The 14,225-nt window shown below is 42.5% G+C and overlaps 1 protein-coding gene across 1 annotated transcript; it reads right to left on the bottom strand.

The window, feature by feature from the left end:
• Window positions 1-4,983: 4,983 nt before the first annotated feature.
• On the bottom strand, window positions 4,984-13,594 carry CLBA1 (clathrin binding box of aftiphilin containing 1). The gene is made up of 5 exons (XM_058027055.1): window positions 13,115-13,594; window positions 9,487-9,635; window positions 7,959-8,088; window positions 6,130-6,243; window positions 4,984-5,151 (listed from the first exon to the last, which is right to left on the bottom strand). Exons 1-5 carry the CDS (start codon window positions 13,577-13,579, stop codon window positions 4,984-4,986), a joined length of 1,026 nt encoding a protein of 341 aa, XP_057883038.1. The 5' UTR covers window positions 13,580-13,594.
• Window positions 13,595-14,225: the final 631 nt, after the last annotated feature.

Genomic DNA, 14,225 nt, shown 5'->3' with positions numbered 1-14,225 from the left:
CTTTTAAGGTTTGAACTGAAGCAGAATCACCACTTCCCCTCATTTTTAAGTGTTTAGAGATGAACCTCTTTATGTGCCATGCCAAGAATTACATCAAGTTCCCTCCATTTTAAGGGAATAAAGGTTTATATCATCATATAGGTGGAGGCATAACTTCCACTGATGAGACTGCCCTGGGTGCTGCTTACAGAATTGCCCTTCCCTTTGCCGTGGAGCTGCTGACCACAGTGTGCAAAGCCCAGGTGTAGAAGGAGCTGCACGCAAATCCAGTGCTGTGCCCACCAGTGCCATCAGCTCCTGGAGTGACTCATTGCTGAGGAAGCTGCTGAGGATGCTGCAACACAGAGCTGAGCCTGTGCCTGTGGCAGCAGAAAACGCTGCCTTTCAAGGGTGTGCTGCAGCTCAGTGCTTTAAGAAAAATATTTGTGGAGCTTTCAGTGGTGCAGGCTTTCATACATTGATTTTAGCCACGCTGAAAGGTCTGAACTTAAGGCATTCAGAGCAGCACAGCTCAGGGCAGAGCTGCCTCAAAGAGCTGCTGGGCAGGGCTGGGTGCTGCTGCCCAGGTGCTCTGTCCAGCTCTGTGATCTGTCTGCTGGAAGGCACGCTTTAAAAAACTAATTTTCCAGCACAATCAACAATAAAATACACAAAATCAAATAGCTTACCCATTAGTTCTGTTAGGAAGATGAGTTATAAATTAGCAGCAAAACTAATTTTGAGCTGCTCAAAATCAGTGTTAGAAGTGAGGCATTAAGCTGTGAAGCGTGTCTGTAGAAAAAGTAGAAGTTTGGGGAAGCTGGAGGACTTTTGGCATTTCAGGATTTGCCCAGCATTCACAGGAATCTCGCCTTGACTGAAAAAAGCAAAAAATGTTGCAACTTCATTCCATACATTTTTCCCTCATCAGGGCCTGCTTATCCCACCCAGCAGAGCTCTAAGCCAGGCCGGCTGTGCTCTGGCATCCAAGCCGTGCTGTGGGAGGCAACTTAGGAGCTTCTCAGACATATTTCAGCAGAAGGAGCAAAAAGTTTTTCTCTTTTGAATCTTCCAGAGGGGATCTGGAAAGTTAAACTTGGATCCACAGGGAAATTTGGGAGTTCACAATTAATTTGCAGGTAGATCAGTTTTAGCCAAATTCCTTTTGCTGTCTTACCTGGAGTAGGCATATTCCAGGAAGTCCCATTTTTTAAACTATTAAAGCTGATCTTCATTATTAAAAAATACCAGAGTGCCTTTAAGTTCTGCAATGACCTTGCATGTTGAAAAAAAATCTTTAGAATATTTATTTTTTTGTTTTTCGCTCCATCTTCTGCATATGCAACTAATGGTGGGCTTATAGTATGGTTAGAAATCATCCTGGAGTCTGACTGTCCCCCCTCGTTTTCTTTACTCTTTTAAAAATTATTATAATTAATGAAATCCCACATTTTATAATGCCATTGAGAAATTTTCAGTCTTTGAACTACAATGAAGTTGGTTTGAGGGGGTTTTTTTCTGAAGAATGTTTACAGCATTCCTTCCACAAAGGAATTTGTAATTTCAGTAATTACACTGCTGATTAGAACTTTGGAAAACTTTGTTCTGTGGGTATATTTTCTTTCTCATCCCAGCAGAAGAAGGAGGCATTCCTGTCCAAAACTCCTCTCATTGTCACCTTTTTAAAATCCTAAGTAAATGTCAGGAGCCTGCAGTGTTTGCTTTCCACAAACAGAGAGTACAGTGACACGTTCAGTTCATCAGAACTTGGGATGTCACAGCTGAGAGCTCAGAACTCAGGTTAGAAATGGTGAAATTTGGAGCTTTAAACATGCTGAGGTACAAAGTGATATTAACTCTGCATGCCACTTCCAGAGCACAGACACTGGGTGCCCCTGGTGTCCCCTTTGGGGACACAGCGTGTGCTGGCACTTAGGGGACACAATGAGTGCTGGCACTCTGGGGACACGGTGTGTGCTGGGACCTTTGAGGACACAGCCTGAGCTGGCACTTTGGGTACACCGTGTGTGCTGGTATTTAGGGGACATGGTGTGTTCTGGCACTTTGGAGACATGGTGTGTGCTGGGACCTTTGAGGACATGAAGTGTGCTGGCACTTTGAGGACACAGCCTGAGCTGGCACTCTGGGGACACTGTGTGTGCTGGCCTTTGGTGACACAGGCAGTGCTGGCACTCTGGGGACATTGCCTGTGCTGGCACTTTGGGGACACAGGCAGTGCTGGCACCTTTGTGGACACAGTGTATGCTGTTCCTTTGCTGACACAGGCAGTGCTGTCCCTTAGGTGACACAGGCAGTTCTGGCCCTTGGTGACACAGGCAGTTCTGGCCCTTGGTGACACAGGCAATGCTGCCCTTGGTGACACAGGCAGTGCTGTCCCTTAGGTGACACAGGCAGTGCTGGCACCTTTGCGGACACAGTGTATGCTGTCCCTTTGGTGACACAGACAGTGCTGGCACCTGGGCAGGCTGCCCGGCCAGCAGCAGTGACAGCAGCAGGGCCAGCAGCAGGGCCGACAGCAGTGACAGCGGCAGTGACAGCAGGGCCAGCAGCAGGGCCAGCAGCAGGGCCAGCAGTAGGGACAGCAGTAGGGACAGCAGTGACAGCAGCAGTGACAGCAGGGACAGCAGTGACAGCAGCAGTGACAGCAGGGACAGCAATGACAGCAGGGACAGCAGCAGTGACAGCAGTGACAGCAGGAAGTGACTCAGGGTGTGAGCGGGCGCTGCTGGCGCTGAAGGCGTCTGAGGCGCTTCCGGCTCCCCTCGTTTCCCCGAGAGCTGCGGGAGGCAGGGCTGTGTTTGTACCATGAAATGTGCCTGGAAGTCTTGGCTACCCCTTGGTTTGTGTCCCCGATCTCTTGTCACTTGAGACAGTCCGGATTTGTCTTTGTGGGTACCCCCAATGTGCCGGTCGTGTCCCAGTTCTCACGGGGCCTGGAGGGTTGCCAGAACTGCCCAACCTGGAAGCTGAATTGAATTACTTTGCCATTCAAATTTTGCCAGTCTTTTCCCCGGGAATGGTGAATTTGTTCATCTCAGATTGGAAATGAGTTACAAAGCCCCTCAGTGGTCCAATGCAGCCAGTGCTGACAGGTAGTGAGGGCTCAGGTGGCCCAAAGCACCTGCCCAAAAGGAAAGGACCTGGAAAGTGGAGCCCAGCACCTTTGGAACCCCAGTAGTTCATTTCCCTGCTGAATCACAAGGGCTGAACCCTTTTTTTCTCCATTCTGTACCTTGGACAGGGCTGTAAAATCTGCTAATCTGAGGGGAGGATGACGTATTCACCCTTCTCCCAGAGCAACAGTGCCCAACAGTTTTCCATCCATTCATCCAGTGCTCACAAAAGCAAAGGCAGAGTGGAAAGCCCAGAGGAAAAGAGGGCTCTGATGCATCAGTGAATGTTTTACACCCTACAAGTAGCCCCCTAAAGCCCCTCTGTAGGCCCCTGCTTGTCTGAAGGCATAAAAATGGGATTTTAATCTTATAATTGATTTTAATAATGTTTATTACTAACCTCAACTATTCACTCACCATTTACTGGCAATTTAACATTTTGTGAGTTTATGACTACTAATTAAACCTATTTAATACATGTTTATGAGCTCTGAAAGAATATAAGGGAAACTGAAAATTAATTCAAATCTAGGGTTAACTGGAAAAGTTAATCCTGTTCTGGTATCCAGATGGAGTTTGGCATTGCAGGACTCCCTCCAGGGCCAGGGGAGCTGCAGAGCCACTTTAAAGAGCATTTTTCCAAATGCCCTGCTCCATCTACTGAGTAAGCAGGACAGAGTTCACCCCATGCTAATAGCACTGAGGTATCATCAGCATTACTGAAGTTATTACAGCAACTGTGAAGTCACTGCTGAACAGTTTACTAGATTAAGGGTTGAAGTCTGCCAGTGCTTTATAGCATTCTTAATTCTAAGAACTGAATATGCACATCATTAAATAATTAACTGACTTAGTTTTGGAACACCCAACTTTGTTCCCTGCTTTCAACACATAAAATATCAGCTGCCATGCTTAGCATCTCTTTAAAACAAAAAGCCATATAAAATCTCCACATTCAGAACGGCCAGAGCAGCAAATAGATCAGTAACTTGTGTAAAAGTTACTGCCAATGAATAAATAAAGCTGTTGCAGTTGGCAGGGAACCAGCAGGGACTCTCCTGAGTGACAGGGAAGTGCATCTCCTGCGGCACCAGGCATGCAGGAAGATGGGCAACACTTGAAAGTTTCCATAAAATCTTGAAAGGGCAGGAATTTACACCATTATTCACGTCCTGAACTGCACCACTGCTGAGCTTTCACAAGCAGGGTGTGCATGGTGTAAGTGTGGCTGGATGAATCCATGTCCTGCTACAATCAGCTTCAAAAAGCTTCAAAAGGTGATTTATTTCAGCCAGAAATCCATCCCAGAATGAAGCATTCTGCTGCCTCCAGCCCTATCACCACAGCAGGCTTCACCAGACAGAAATTAAAACGCTTTTATTCCAAACCCCACTGAAAGTCCCCAAACGAAGAACGGCTCTTCTTGTTACCGCCAGCAGTGGCAAAGCCACAGCTCTCAGCCGACCCACACTGGAGCAATATGAGGAGAGATGGGGGCAAGGCACATTACAACACACCTGAGACTTGGGAAAGAAGGTTTTTGATTGAAGATTAAGGCCTGGAAGGTCGGTAGTTCAGGAGAGTCCACCAGAGCTATCTCCAACCCTGGTTGCAGCTGCAGCATTTACTGTAAGAAACAGCACTCTGCAGCAAAACGTAGCAGGGCAAAATTACAAAATTTGACTTCTCAACTAAACAGGAGAAATATCTTCTAATAAGGTGGCCTTATGTCCCTCAAATACAGCAATGTGTCACTTTGCTAAAGAATGTCTGTAGTCTATAGTACCAAGTCAGTAACAAAATGAAGGCAAACTGCATTCAGTTCAAAAAAAAAAAAAAAAAAAGAAAAAAGAAAAAAAATGCATTTAGTTCAACAAACATCACTACTGAAAAATTTCATTTTTAGGTTGTGTGTAGAAAAAATCTGCTTTTTCCTTGGGATTGTTATATACTGTGTATTTTCATTTGATGATGTGGTCTTCAAAAAGAGATTACAGCTGAAAAGGTGACCATGTCTGGAGTCTGGTGACACAGAAAGCTGAGTAAAAAAGAAAAACTTAGTTAATTTTTTCCATCCTATAGGAGGTTAATCACTTTGCATATGCTAACCTAATTTTTATAAATTTTCACTAAAATAATATTTTAAAATTTTATTTTAAACTTTTTAGAGGGAAAAAAAGGACATAAATATGAAGATAAATGGGAAACATCCCATTGTAAGATTTGACTTACTTTAAATTAGAAATAGCAACATATGGTTTTTAATGAATTTTTCTTTGAGACACCAAGCTGCAGGGTTTGTTCCTTCCTTTACAAGGCTATGCCAGAAAAATATTGTCCTTTTACCTTAACTTTGTACCACAATTCTTTATTCTTTTGTTCCTTCTTCATCTACCTCAAACCTCTTCTCCTTTGTCTAAACCCTGTTCCTGTATTTTACACATTTCCAATGTGATTCAGCCACTGTGATCCCCCCATCATGTACTCACTGAGGAAAGAAGAACTGAATTGTGAAGGAATGAGCTGGACAGACCTTTTAAGCTTTATTTCTGAATTCTCCAGTCTATCATTTCCTATGTACCAGGTTCCCAGACCAGTTATACACCCTGACTGTCCAAGGCAGTAAATAGAATAAAACAGAGCAATGAAAATGTGTCTCAAACTATCTGTCTCCACAACAGCTGCTCAGTTTTATTCTGCACTGAGGAAGGGACCTTGGGTTGAGTATATTCCTCCAAAACACCTTGCTAAAAAACAAAGTGAGGTGACTGAGGTGTTTTGGAGAATGGCACAATTTTCCTTCCAGCTTGCATTGCTACAGCAAGAAACACACAAGTGCCAAGGTATCTTTTCTGAAAAAGTCAGAGAGGTTTCAAAGACCAAAATCCAACTCCACATCCAAAAGTTTTACCAGCACCAAGCCATTCCATGAGAACATGTGCTGGAACAGCAGGGAGGAGCATGCTGAACACACTCTGTGGTTCTCTGGAATTCTCACTTCCAGAGCAATCCTTACCTTGGTCTGGATCAATGCTTTGCAGTCATTAACACTGAATCCATCAAACCTAAAGTCCTCATTATCTTTGACATTTGATTCTTCAAAAATATCAGTCTGGTTCTCTGAAACGTCCTAAAAAAACATAATTTACATTTTATTTATTAATTTGTTTATGCATTTCTCTCTGATTTCAGTGCATACAACTTAAAGAGGTTTCCCTCAAATAACAACTACTAAATGTTACTTTTTGAAGCTGTATTTTTTCATGCGTCTCCCTTTTCATTAAAACAACTTTATGCCAGAACCAGTTCTACAGATGATGCCTTACATTTCAGCTTTTGTATTTTTCAGACTCTGTACTGCATTAGTGCATAACTCTGAACTCTGTATAGAATGCTAGCAAGCTTTCTTCACATTTTGGCCAGACTAAACAATCCTTTTAGGCCTGAGAAACAAGGTCATCAACACAGCCTCAGGCCCAAAAAATATAAACAGAAGTAAACCGGGGAGAGAAACAAACTGGGGGAATGTGACTTCATTACCTGAAGCCAAAATTGGAAAATTAACCTCTGATATGCAAACACACCAAACTTACATCCATCTGAGAAATATGGTGACTGCTGTCCATCTTGGGTTGCAGCCTTTGCAAGGCTTTGCACTGCCCAACGAGTATCTTTTGAAAGCATTTCAATAAATACCAACTTTATTCTCTAACTCTGTCTAGCCTCTGCTCCAGGTAGCTCCTCAAGGCATCACCTACACACATGAATTTGTGACTTCAATTAATAAAAAAACCCATTTCCAATTAGTATTAGCCTTAATTAGCACCAAAGCATTGCTGAGAAATGCCTCTTAATCAGTAATGTTAAAAGCAATACAGTTTCCCAGAAATAGATAAGAATGATGCAAGTTTAAGCTGCCTGAAGAAAGGAACAGAATGGGAGTTTAGCTATGTTAGAGAAATGTATCCAGTTTTCTGCCTGTTAAATTACAATTCTACAAAGTGACTTTTTAAAAAGCAAAATAGGTGTCCACCTTCAGCACCCTCCTTCTGCTTGCATATAACTTGCATGAAAAGTCAAATACTCCCCTAAAATCATTACCTTGCCAACCCCATGCTTCAGCATTCAAATAATCAATTGAAATAGTTACTTCTGAAAATTACGTGTGACTAATGAATCCCAGCTAAAAAACTGAATTCCAAACCATTCCTGACACCTGTGCCTTCTCAAAACAAGAGATTGTCAAACAGAGACATTTCTATTTGAGATCTTTCAACACTGCTGGTTTGGTTTCAATCCAATTTGTAACACACTCTCCCTCAAGCCTCACAAAACCAGAGGAATAATGTGAGGAAAGGGGAAGCTGAACACACTTTCAGTTTCTTCACAGTAAATTCATCCAGCAATTACTGTAACAGCCTCTCTGATTCAGATCTGATTTTCACTTAACAGAAAGTGAATACAGATATTAGAGGCTGACAGTTTTCTCGCACTCTGAGCAAAAAAAGTAAACAATCCTGCTGCCCACACACCAGGGAGCTGATTCTCCATCTCTACCACCTGAAAGCTGCTTCTCCATCTCTACCAAAGCTAATAACAGGGAACTGTGCTGGGCAGACTTCACTAAAGACAATTAAAGTGTGATCCTGCACACTTTCATAGTTACTTACACATGAAGGTGAGAAAACACTAAGCTATTGTCTTAAAAAGCTCCCTGGTAAAAGAAAACAACCTTGTGACTCACCCAGATCTGGTCCCTCCTGCATCTGCATGTCCTGCTCACAGAAGATCAGATTCCCAGCCCAGTGTTTACGCTGGCAGAATGGAAAACCATTGTTCAATTACCTTTTGATTTGCATCTACTCCGAGAACGCTCAGGAGGTTTTCTTGGCAATGGGATTTTCTCCAGGGATATCTTGAGCTGGGGGCGTTATCAGAGTCCCTGAGTGCTCTCCATACATTTCCAGAATCCATGCTAGGGAACAAAACACACTTTGAGGTTTCCAGTGAACATATGCAACAGGTATTTTCACTACACACAGCTGTATACTAACCTTCATCTGACAAGCAACTTGTCTTAAAACTCTTCTGCACTTGTCCAAGCTGCCAGCCCAGGGCACTAATGAGCTGGCATGACAATTAGTGGGGGCAGTAAGTCAGCAGAAGTGTTTGTTTGTGCTCCTCAGATAAGAGGGGCAGGAGAAGCACATCCCAGAGACTGCCACATGCCAAGGGCTCACAGTGTTCAGCCGTTTCTGTGAAATGTGGGCAGAGTTCAGCCCTGTCAGCTCTGCACTTTGCCTTCTCTGTCTCTCGAGCCTTTCTCCATCCCGCAGGTGACACTTCACCTGTCCCACTAAACAAGGCAAAGGCACTCACTGCTGAAACAGAGAGGAGAGAGCTCCCCTGACGTGTTTCTTTGCATTCTTACACTGCATTCATCACATATAAAAATTCAGCTGGGCTTTACTTAGTTTGCAGTTGTCATTGGACTTAGTTACTCATCACAGTAGATTAGGAAATTTTTGTTTTTACCTGTTTTTACCTAATAGTGTAGTCCTCTTTACAATTATGTTTCTCCACAAGTTTGATGCTGATTAAAATATAACACATATGCAGGGAACTTGGCTGAAAGAGTGCCCACATTAAAAGTTTTACCTACATTTCTTCTGAGTCTTAGGACATTTCTCAAGTAGAGGCTGACACTCCTTTCTAGACACAAAGCCTCCAAGTTATGAAAAAATAACTGCAACCCTGTTCAGTAACTACAATACTGCTCTGAAGCTGCTGATCCTTAAAAAAACATGTAACAGAGCTAGAAGTGTTCCAGCTGGTGCTGGAGAAAGCTTAGCTAATGATACTAATTGCTATTCACATAGCCCAGGAAAAAGCCAGATGCAGCACAGATTCTGAAGCACATCTGGTTAAACATGAGAAGAAGTTACCAACTGGGAAAACTGAGAGGGGAGGAAAAGAAAAAAGCAAGTTATTAGTGGAAGCAGCAGCCTCCAGTGATGAAGAAATAAGTGGGATGTGCTGTAAAGAAAGGACAAGCAAACAGGAAGAACAGGCTGCCTGTTGGGTTCTGGCATTCCAGAGGCTTAGTCATAATGAGGCACACCAACAGCAGGAAAAACCCTAAGCAGGAATTTGTAATTTTGATATATTCCCTTCATTGTTTTCCAATGGCTAAGACACCATCCACTTCCTTTAACAATGCACTACAAAACTGGTAAGATCTATACACTGAAGGCACAGTACTAAAAAGATTTTTAAGTGCACCACTGATTTCTAAATTATGAAACAAACAGTGTAATTGATGAGGAACTTTTTCTTTCCTTTTTTTTTTTAACTGTTAATCTAAACTCATTACCAAAGCTGATTCTTCAAAAGTTCAGGAATCCAAACATCTTCATTACTTGCATCAAGAACTTGCTCTAAGCTTCTTATGCACTCTCTGGACTGTGGCACAAAGACTTCTGGAAAGCTCAACTTGAATATCTCCTCATAGCTGTGGTCTTCCTAGAAAAAAAAGAGATTTTTATTACATACATCATACAAGCCATCCCTATAGTTCATGAAGGACCTAGTCCAAAGACTACAATAATTCTACAGATTGTCTTCTTGGTTTTAGAATTACTATTACTATTGCTATTGCTATTAATAGTAGAGGGACTGAGCTCATATTTCAGTGTTTTGAGTATTTTGAGTACTAGGAATTAGAGGAAACGAGAGTCCCAGAGTTTCTGATGAACCTTAGTCTTTAACTTCCCAACATTTTGGTCACAGACTTGCATATTTAACACTTGGGACTCCTCCTTCTGCTCATCTAATTCAGTCCAGGTCAAATCTGACATATCAATTCAACAGCTTCTTTTGCCAACTCAGTATTCAAACACTCCTAATGCAAATGTAACACACCTGCCAAATGCTACAGTTACCAATAAATACTTGTACTCTGCAAGTCTGCAAAAAAGATGGGGCGAGGGTGTTTTATATCTTTGCATTTGCACCAAACTTTTTCCAGGCTATGTTAAAAATCAGAGCCAGATTTAAACCCTTGTTCCTCCTCAAGCAGTGATGAGCAGGTTTGGAGGCATGGCCACAGAACAGGAGGGATCCAGACAGGCTGAGTGGAAGTAAGCACTAGTGAGTGGGGTTATCTGACAACCAAGAAATACATTTACAAGGGAGAACATGCATAATTTACATCCTATCCTAGGGGCATGCCATCTGCTTTGGAAGCTGTATCCTTTTATTCCTTCAAGTAAGGAATTACTGCAATTTTCCAAATAGAAGTAAATTAATTGACTTCACCACCCTGCCCAGGGACTGCAATGCAGGAGCAGCAACACTGTGTGCAAACTCAAGAATGGAACCAGTCACTTTGGGGGTTTTGCGCAGCAATCAACAATTTAGTCTGAAAACCCTAAGCATGGATACTCCATATTTTTATAGTTTCATTTATTTGTAATTCGAACAGCTGAAATATTTCCACAGTGTCATTACACTGAACTCAGACAGGTGGGGTGAATACTGAGAGAGTATGGGTTTAATCTAAGGATAAATGGGCAAAATCAACAGAGCTGGTAGAGCTTCTGCACCTCTGACCATGCTTCAAACACTCCTAATGCACACAGAATCTGTGCCCCACGCTGCTCCCTCCTAAGTAAGGCCTTGCTAAAACCCTTCCTGATGATTCACTGCTGGGACATTCAGACACTCCTGGGTAAATTCCTCTGAATCTTGCCCAAAGTGTCACAATGCTTTCAATCAAGTTGTAAATTATTTACAAACAGGGATACAACATGGAGGATCCTGATGGATGCTCAAGAAGCAGAGCTCTGTGAAGTTACACTTGCTAAAGCATGTATGGTGAAGGGAAAAAACCAAACAACTTCCAGGTAGGCACCAAAAGTGAAGTGGGATGGGAGGCAGGGAAAAGCCAGGCAGCTGCTCTTGGCTTTGGGATGGGGGGAGTTACAGCCCCAGGGAGGCATCGAGGGCAGCACAGCTCTGCCTCAATTTCAGCAGCTCCCTGGAGCCCTGGTGCTGCTCCAACACACATACAGGTCCCTGACTTATAGTTCAGCCAAGACAGATAAGAGATTTTTTTATCACCTTTATTACTGTCTATTTCAGTGAGTGTTTCTGCAACAAAGTTTGGGTATATTCCCATTTATCTTGTGGCTTTGTACTGATTACAAAAAAATCAATGTACAAAGTTCACATCAGTACTTTCTGAACAAATCCTCTATATCCTATTATATCAAAATACCCCATGGCTTAAACACACGCACCAGTCCCTCTCTCTAAGGCCAGTGCTTAAAGACTACATGAAAAATCCTCAAAGTGTTCAATCCTGTAGGGAAAATACCCAGCTACTGCAAGGAAATTAATGATTGTTTCCATCTTAAAGCACATGATTCTGATCCCAGATGATGTAATTTAATTAACTGAAGCAATAAATACTCAAGGTCAGACCTCTGACCTGAGATGATTTCCAGAGGTCCCTTCCAACCCACCTGGCCTTTTTTCTATTGATCATACAGGAGCCAGAGTCCCAGTCCAAAGATTTTATGATCTCAAACTAACAATGCAAAAAGCACAAGGATAAAGGACAAGCTACACATATATTCTACGCTCCAAGGGATACCCAGCAGCTCTGTGGTTCTTTCTCTACCTTGAGATGAGAAAAGACAACTTGAAACTCTAAGCATGGTTAACTTATTTAACTCGTACTGGACATTTCCTTCTGCCTTTAACAAATGCAAAGTAAAGAAAAGGCAAAAAAAAGAAAAGTAAGATTAAGATCTACTGCTTTTGGAAAGAAACCAAGCAACCTGCTATATTCCATTTCAGCTGCAGTCATTACAATATTCTCTTTCTCCAACAGAAGGGTTCTTGTCTGCCACTTCCAGCATTACAAAACATTTGAATTCTCTGTTTGTGCACACCAATAACCAGGTATTTTGTGTATCTACATTCAATCAGTGTGGGCAGCTTTTCCCACCTGCATCTTTGTGTTTTTACTAGTAACAGCTCTGCAACAAGTAAAATTCCTAGGCAAAGGGCATGAAATCCTGGCTCCAGGAAAGTCTCAGTTCCCTATGCACACTAAAATTCACCCTACAGACTACAAGCAGTAAGTTATTACAGCTACAGATTAACCCCATGGAAGTCTTAGCTGATTGTTCTCTCTTTTCAAATGCCGTCATTTAGGATGAAAGTAGTAAGAACAAGGAGATTTTGTTCTGTACTAATATGTTCTTTCTGCCCTTTTGTAACTTTCCTTCTCTTTGCTGATGCATGTTTGGTCCACATGGAAACACATTTATCCCAAACAATATATAACCCTTTACCTGAATTTTTTTTGTGCTGAGAAGAATTCATTGCATTACCTACTCAAAATTTTAGCTGTAACATTGTAGGAGTGAATGTTATATCCTATGCTAAAATATTAATTATATTATTTCTACTAATAAGACTTGTGTGTCACCATCAGACTAAAATTCCAGAAAAACTGTTGATATTGTTCAGGGAGTATACTAAATAACAAAAATGTATTGGTTTTGCCAGTTTCTGACTCAATGGTATGTGGGTTTAGTTCAATAATACTTCAATTCTGTGAGACAACTCACAGAATTTCTGTCCACCCCGCTTTTGTCACCCACCTTCCCCATTTGTTGTTTCTTCTGCTCTTTCTTGTCTAAATTTTACACTGCATGTCCTTCAGGGCAGGGTTCATGGTGCCTACGTGCTTCCCTGCCTATGTGCCTACTTATTCCTGGTGCCTGGAAGCAAAACAGTGCATTACATTCTTTAAAGCAGCGCAGCTTAAGTATTTGTCAAACACCGCACAGAAGTTGCTTTTGTTCCACTCGAGGTAGCTGGACAATTTCTCTGCATGTGCAGATTACCCTGTACAGAGAAGACAGACACAGACCCGGAGGTGCGGGAAGCAGAAACACGAACATTTCTGGCTTTTGGTTTACACGTACCTGACTGAGAGAGCCCGAAGCCTCCTGCTTGCCATGGCACAGAGATGGCTCCGCACACCCGTGGGCAGCAGAAATGGAAACGCTGCAGCCTCCTCTGCTCAGCCCCGCATCGGCTCCCCGAGTTACTGCTGAATTCACCAAAACTTCAAGGTTATCACTGGACATCTCGGATTTGTCTAAGGGCTCTGTGAAGCCTTCAAAATCACCCCAGGAACCGCTGGGTTCTGAGGGACTAAAGCTGCTCTCGGGAAACTCCTCGCAACTTCTCCCTTCGCTGTTCGCTGCAGGGAGGCTTTGCTGCGCTGCTTCAAAATTAACAATTTCTTCATTGCTTGTCCTTTCATTCCAGCTACAGCCATTTTCATGGAGAGACACTCCACCTGCCCCAGCTGCCAGGTCTTTTGGAGGCTCACAGTGTGGTGTGTCTGCGTCACCAAGACTTTCTACCACCGACAAGTTCTGCATCTTTGTCCAAGAGGGAAAAAAAAATAATTTGTTGAAATCTGTACTGCAAAAAGGTTACTGAAGTTCAGCTGCATGAGAAATATGAGTGTTTCCAAAACAAAATCAAATTCTTCATTTCACTCCAAAGAATAACAGCACTGCTGAAAGAAAACAGGATGTCCTTCAGCCTCTCCTCCAGCACTCGGCATGTGCAGTTATTCGGCCTCACTTTCTGTGCGGAGTATTAAGCCTGCAAAGAAAGGATTATAAATAAATACCTCTGTGATAAGGCCTGTGTAGGAATAAAGATAGCTGATAAGGTAGGAGAAAGAATGCCTGCGTTAAAACAAACACATTCCAGCATTATCCACTGAAAATTGCTGTAGGCAAAATTATTTAAAATTTACACAGAACTATCTGCCCAGACCACAAGAAAGCCATTAAATTAGTGAACAATACCCAGCCAATACATAACAGAAGTCTCTGGATTATTAACTCACAACTGACTGAGCACACTGGAGACAAACTCAAATAACTACAGTCAGCATCCAACACTTTAAAAATATTTTCTGTGACTACTTCATCCACCTCGTGTAAACTCAAATAATGCAAACTCAAATAATGCAAACTCAAATAATGCTATTTCTGCCGGCATGGGCTGCCCCAT

This window comes from Melospiza georgiana, chromosome 6 (genome assembly GCF_028018845.1).
Source record: "Melospiza georgiana isolate bMelGeo1 chromosome 6, bMelGeo1.pri, whole genome shotgun sequence".
NCBI classification, from domain to species: Eukaryota; Metazoa; Chordata; class Aves; order Passeriformes; family Passerellidae; genus Melospiza; species Melospiza georgiana.
The sequence above is the reverse complement of the archived record's forward strand: the minus strand, read 5'-3'. Positions and strand labels throughout refer to the sequence as shown.

Excerpts from the sequence above, each read along its gene's own strand:
- CLBA1 (XM_058027055.1), bottom strand. The coding sequence starts at position 13,579 with ATGCAGAACTTGTCGGTGGTAGAAAGTCTTGGTGACGCAGACACACCA. Across the intron at positions 8,089-9,486 it reads CTTTTGAAGAATCAGCTTTG|CATGGATTCTGGAAATGTAT; the intron begins GTAATGAGTTTA and ends TTTGTTCCCTAG. Across the intron at positions 5,152-6,129 it reads AAGCATTGATCCAGACCAAG|CTTTCTGTGTCACCAGACTC; the intron begins GTAAGGATTGCT and ends TTTTTTACTCAG.